This window comes from Elgaria multicarinata, chromosome 3, assembly GCF_023053635.1.
Source record: "Elgaria multicarinata webbii isolate HBS135686 ecotype San Diego chromosome 3, rElgMul1.1.pri, whole genome shotgun sequence".
NCBI lineage: Eukaryota > Metazoa > Chordata > Lepidosauria > Squamata > Anguidae > Elgaria > Elgaria multicarinata.
The window spans coordinates 8,975,993-8,981,992 of record NC_086173.1 but is presented as its reverse complement, the minus strand read 5'-3'; the positions used below and the strand labels follow the sequence as shown (position 1 = coordinate 8,981,992).

The 6,000-nt window shown below is 45.7% G+C and overlaps 1 protein-coding gene across 2 annotated transcripts in view; it reads left to right on the top strand.

Moving 5' to 3' along the window:
* Window positions 1-3,861: 3,861 nt before the first annotated feature.
* Window positions 3,862-6,000, top strand: part of EIF4B (eukaryotic translation initiation factor 4B) — a 43,465-nt gene continuing 41,326 nt past the window's right edge. The window contains exon 1 of one of the 2 annotated variants that reach the window (XM_063119249.1): window positions 3,862-3,910. In XM_063119249.1, the coding sequence (XP_062975319.1) occupies window positions 3,898-3,910 (13 nt within the window). In that variant the 5' untranslated portion in view covers window positions 3,862-3,897. The remainder of the gene's footprint in view (window positions 3,911-6,000) is intronic. The other variant, XM_063119248.1, reaches the window with a different exon arrangement.

The window sequence follows — 6,000 nt, the reverse complement described above, 5'->3', positions numbered from 1 at the left end:
CTCCTGTTGTATAGGACTGCCTCAGAACCACGGGTGCAACTGATTTCCCCTCCCTCCTGCAGCCCCCTGCATGTCTCCCAAATCTGGCCTGGAGGATTGGGGGACCCTCCAGAGCAAATTTGGGAGAGGGAAGCTGCATGACAGAGGAGAGGTCAGGGAAGTCCTGTTGAGCAAGCAGGCCTCTCACACAACATTGGATTTAAGCCAATTTTCACCAGGGACAGTCCCTATTTTCTGTTACCTGTCAAGGTTAAAATATTGTCCTTGTACTGCCTTTTGGGGAAAAGCTTAGTCTCTATAAATGAAATATCTAGTAGGGGAGAAAACACAGAGGGGTATTCTCTGCTTGTATGTTTTTATGCTTTTTATGGTTTTAAATTTTGTATATTCGTTTTTAAAAGTTCAATGTTTTTAATCATTGTATACCGCCCAGAGAGCTTCAGCTATGGAGTGGTATATAATTGTAAATAATAATAATAATAATAATAATAACAATAAATCACATAAATAGATGTGAAATGCAAGTGCTCAATTCCCTTTTCATCCCCTCTCACTAAGGTTGTCAGGTCTTGGCTCCTAAGGCTTGAGAGGCAGTGCCTTGGAACTTTTTAGTTTTGCCCCAGGTCCTGCATACAGGGCAGCAAGACCTATGAATCTTGATTTTAATTCCCACAATGACCCTGAGTGACACTGTTTCAGGTGTGCCACAGCATTGGGGGAAATTTAAGTGGCAGTTCCCAACCACCCTTAGAGTGCTGTTCCCATTGCCCATCAATGTAAGAGGGGGCCCACCAGAGGTGACTTTGCCCAAGGTCCACTGAACTCTGGAGCCAGACTAGCAACTGTCTATATGTATAGTACATGTTATGGCAGCTATTCATAGAAACAACAAATTTCAGTGTAAATCTACAGGTTTTATTTTGGCAGGCTTTTGTTGCTGTTTTTAAAAAGTATCCTGATGTGGTCAGTTTATCATACAGCAGGCAGAGAGAAGAGCCATAAGTCATGGGCAAAGTGTGTGTGTGTGTGTGTGTATGTGTGTCTCCCCAGCAGAGATCCTTGCTGTGATAATAGGATTACAAGCATCAATATTTCCATTTGAGAGAGTGTGAGGGTATGGAATAGCCTAGACTAGGCCTAGTGTTTCTAATTGATTAGAAGTGGTGAAAGGTAACTTGTAGCTTCATCCCACATACCTGTTTCCCTCGAATTATCCCCTACAGCGCTAAGCTGGCATTGTTGTTGCTGTTGTTGCTAAATCACACCCTGGGCAGCAGCACTCCTAAGAGCCTTTGCAAAGGGTTTAAGGGGGAAATGTAAAACAATAATTTAAAAAATCAACAGATGACCCAACCTGATTCAAATTTGGTATGCTTAAAGCTCTCCTTAATATCTATTACTGCGCCAATTTTGATGTCTTTATCATTAAGGCTTACGCAGATGTAAGCATTTGTTTAATTTTCTTTAAACATATCAAATCCTGCTCCTTGCGCCCCCAGTGGCCGCTCAGAAAACAACAAATGATTCGCTCGAAAACTACTAGCAAAATAGCTCGATTCTTTGCCCTTTGTAGCACAATTAAAGCAGGATGCATGGGAGTACTTCACAGTCAAAGCAGATTATAAATTGGGAAACTTCAGAGTGCTTCACGATAAAAGCAGATTATAAGATGGAAAACTTCAGAGTTCTTTGCACGCAATTTGCAGTGACTGCATATTATAATGCTGGTGTGATAAAGCTCTTGGTTCATGTTTTCACTTGTGGGTTGTTGTTGTTTTGCTTTTGGTCCAGGTTGCCAGAAAGAGAAAGACCACAAATTCCCCCTTTTAAGCACTTTTTAAATGATGTACCCTTTGGGTGAATAGTAAGTTTTTGTGCTCTGCTCTGCCAGACCCAGAAAATCCCATCCACATAACAGAACATTTGATTTCGACGGTTAGCAACCTTGCATAGGCTTCCAGAGGGGAGCCATGCTAAATCTGCTGCATCAAATACACAGAACCTTGTGGCACCTTAAAGGCTAACAAAATTATTATTGCAGTAAGCTACAGTCTATGAAAACTCATGATGTAAGTTTTCCTAGACTAGAGAGCACTTCATAGCTTAGATCTGGAAACCCACATTAAAAAAACACCCACCTCCCATGTAGCCCAACATCTGACAGAAATTTTCCAAGACAAAGCAAGTAACCTATTACACAGAGTTTACCTCTCTAAAGAAAAAGGAGGAAACCAAACCAGCCAAACTACTGCATGCCTCAATCAACCAAATCAGGGACACTCTGAATCCATCTAGCAACATTGTGAATTCATCTAGCCACACACTGAGCCAGGCGCTGAGTCTGTTCTTTCACAGGCCCTGTCCGCCTACCCCACTGAATCCACATATTTCAATAACTTTCTGTGGTGACCTAGAGACTTTCCCCCCACTATCTACAATTCAAGGAATACTTCCACCATGACACCAAACAGTACACCAACAGACAACTAGAAGTAATTGTTCATGCATTTGATGAAGCAGATGCAAAAGTTTATGCCAGATTGCAGGCGCAATCCTATGCATGTTTAGATAGAAAGGTATGTTAAAGGTTAATTACATTTAAGGTGCAATCCAATGCATTTTTTGACAGAAAAAAGTCCTACAGCTACCGTAGGGTGACCATATGAAAAGGAGGACAGGGCTCCTGTATCTTTAATAGTTGCATAGAAAAGGGAATTTCAGCAGGTGTTATTTGTATGCATGCAGCACCTAGTGAAATACCCTCTTCAACACAACAGTTAAATCTGCAGGAGCTATACTAGAGTGACCAGATTTAAAAGAGGGCAGGGCACCTGCAGCTTTAACTGTTGTGATGAAGAGGAAATTTCACCAGGTTCCCCATATACACTAATGACACCTGCTGAAATTCCCTTTTCAATACAACTGTTAAAGATACAGGAGCCCTGTCTTCCTTTTCATATGGTCACCCTAAGCTACCACTATTCCCCAGCTGTGCTGGGTGGGGAATGCTGTGAGTTGTAGGACTTTTTTCTGTCAAAAAAAAATGCATAGGATTGCACCCTAAATGTGTCAACCTTAAATGTACCTGAAGACTGTTGATCTCCTTAGGCTTGATCTACAAATTCATGAGAATTAAGCGGTAGGGCCTGGAGGTAGTAGAATGAACTGTACCATTTCAACATGGTGGGGGTAGGCAGAGTTAACATCCTTGACGCCAGAAAAAAACAGTACACGAAGGAGAAAGGTTTTTGCCCAGCTTCTGTGCTAGCTTTCTACTTGCAGGATATGCATGCATTCCATTAACCATTTTGTGGTTAAGCAGCATGGTTTAGCGTGTTGTCTGAACGGGGCCGTTGTGTTTTTAACATGGGGATTGGAAGCCCATTAAAAAAAAATTCTGATGACTCCTCCTGCCGTGGCCCAGTCCACCACCACGTTCTTGCCGCTCCGTACGTGGATATAAAACAACCCGAACAAACGTGTGAACCTATGAAGCTGCCTTATACATTCCAGCTCAATATCGTCTACTCGAAAGGCGGGGTACGTACAAGTGAAGAAAACATGTCTCAAGGAGCAGGCTCTTTCCTTTTCCAGCCTTGCAACGCGAGACACTGTTACCCGGGGATCAAACCCCGCTTTCTTTCCCGACCTCCCTCAATACTTCCCCCCCGCGCGCTGACGCTCTCTCGCGTTCTTGTGTCTGTAAACCACAGAGCCAACCCGCCCAGTCGGCTTCTCTTCCTTTCTTTTTTCTCGCGTTCCCTCCCTACTTTTTTTTCTTTTCTTTTTTTTTTTTTTTTTTTTTTGCATCCGCTCCCCTCAGAAGGAGGCGCCTCTTTCGCTATAATCACGTGACGGCTGCATCCGGGCCTTTTGCCTTCTCTCCCTCTTCCCAACATGGCGGCCTCAGGTGAGTGGTGCTCGGCGGGGCATGGGCCTCGGCCTCCAGACAGGCCTGCCGCGTCCGGCTTGACCTTATTCCAACGCCGGGAAGCGGACAGGGCGCCTGTAGGAAGGCGGCTGCTTCCCTTCAGCAGCCACTGCCGCGCCTCCCTCGCCGGCTAAACCTGAGGAGGCGCACACCGTGGTTTCGAACGCGGCAGCGGCCTTCGCTGTTCTAGGTTCGGTGCGCGCCTCCCGCCGCGGAATGTGGGGGGGGGGGTTTGCGGAAGCAGTTCGTCTGGGTGGGGGGGGGAGAAGAACGGGGCGGCGGCAGATGGAACCTTCCACTGCGTTCCAGTGCGCAAGCGCGGTGGCGCGCGGTAGGGCACGGGTGAGGTGGGGAGGGGAAGAACCTGGGCGGCACCCACGTGGGTGCCGCTTCTTGCTGACTCTCCGCAGTCTGGACTTAGGGGCGTGGTGTGGCGGAGCCTGGCTTGGGTGGAGCACGTCGAGTGGGATCCGTGCGTCCTGGCCCGCCCCTCCTGCGAAAGGTGGCACGGAGTGGGTTCACTTCTTACCCGTTCGTTTTTTTGCCAGCCGTCCCCTCGCTCCTTCCCCGCCCCGCCCACTCCGAGAAGGAATTAATAGAGCTAATCGGGAAGCCCTTGGATCAAATCTCTACTGGGCCCCGAGTTCACTAGGTGACCCTGGGCAATGTATTGCTCTTCTGGCCACTGCCCGCCCACCCTCAGCAAATTCGTCATCGTGGGGAGGAAAGAAAAACGGCTCACCTTAGAGGGTTGTTGTAAGAATTGCTAAAACAATGTACGTGAAATGCTATGAACGCTATTCTCTCTCGGTAATGTGGGAAAGTGGCAGTCTTTCCCTATACTCAGGAGTGCCCTTTGCATGTGCTTAGTCTATACCCTGTAATTAATAATGACCCTTTTCTTGTTTGCATAATGTGATTGTCCTCTTGCTTCTCCACCTCTCTGCCATCTGGCTTCTCTGAATAGCACACTGTCCCAAGATGGCCTTCTATCCATGTTCTTCCTGGAGTTGAAATATGTGTGCCTTCTGACTCTTCTGTTATCTTTATAACACTTGCCATGTTGGGTGGAGCATGTTTAGTGTGTGTTGGGGGATCTTTTTGCTACTCTGTTTCTCAGGGCTCTCCGTACACTAACATCAGGATCTTGAAGAGGCTGTGGCCCAGTCTACATATGCAGCAGAATGAGATGGTCGAACAGACTGCACCATGTGAGACTGCAGTGGGGGAGCTTTTTTTGTTAGTCACCTTTTTATGAAGAATCTCTCTACACTTAGGAAACCAGCATAGCATGAAGCAGGCTGGACTAAAACCGCTCTTCCTAATGTGTTAGAGTCTTAGTTGCATGGAATTCTTTTTACCGCTGGGGAACATTAAAAAATTGTATGCCTCACCTGCAACCTGGAGTTATTCAATCCATTTTGCCATTTCATTTCCTGCATATGTAGACGAGGCCCACTTTGTAGTTCTTTCTCAGTACTTTATTCCCTAATGTGCTGTGATTAGCATCTTATTTCTCATATAAGATATGCTCACCAAATCTTACATGAGAAGTAGTGAAACAGTTATGGTCTGACTTGTGCCGCTTATATAGCATTGTCCTTGCCAGAAGGGACATGGGCAATTGAGCATGATGATTGGGCCTGTAGGCTACTAATCATATCAAATGGGATCTCTCTTCTGTGTACATTACTTCCCCATTTTGACTGGCATGTAGCACATTGCCATCTGTGCAGAAGCTGCTGGTATTGGGTCATGTGTGCCCTTCCCTTATTTTTTGAGAGTTAATTTATTTCTATTTAGATATTCTGCCAAGCTCTGAGGTTATTTCATAGCACCTCCAGTTAGTGTATTGGATAACGGGAAATACATCTGCCCAAGAGATGCTTCCAGACTAAATTGTCAGTTCTTGGATGGATGATTGCTGTAATTCTGTAAGACATCTCATTTCCTACATTACCCGTTAGCAGGATTGCTGTTTGTGCATTTCACAAGGTGCAGCTCTTCCCTTCAATGTAAACATGTTGCTCCCTGCTAGCTCTACGCTGGTATTTTTCAAACTGTCTTTC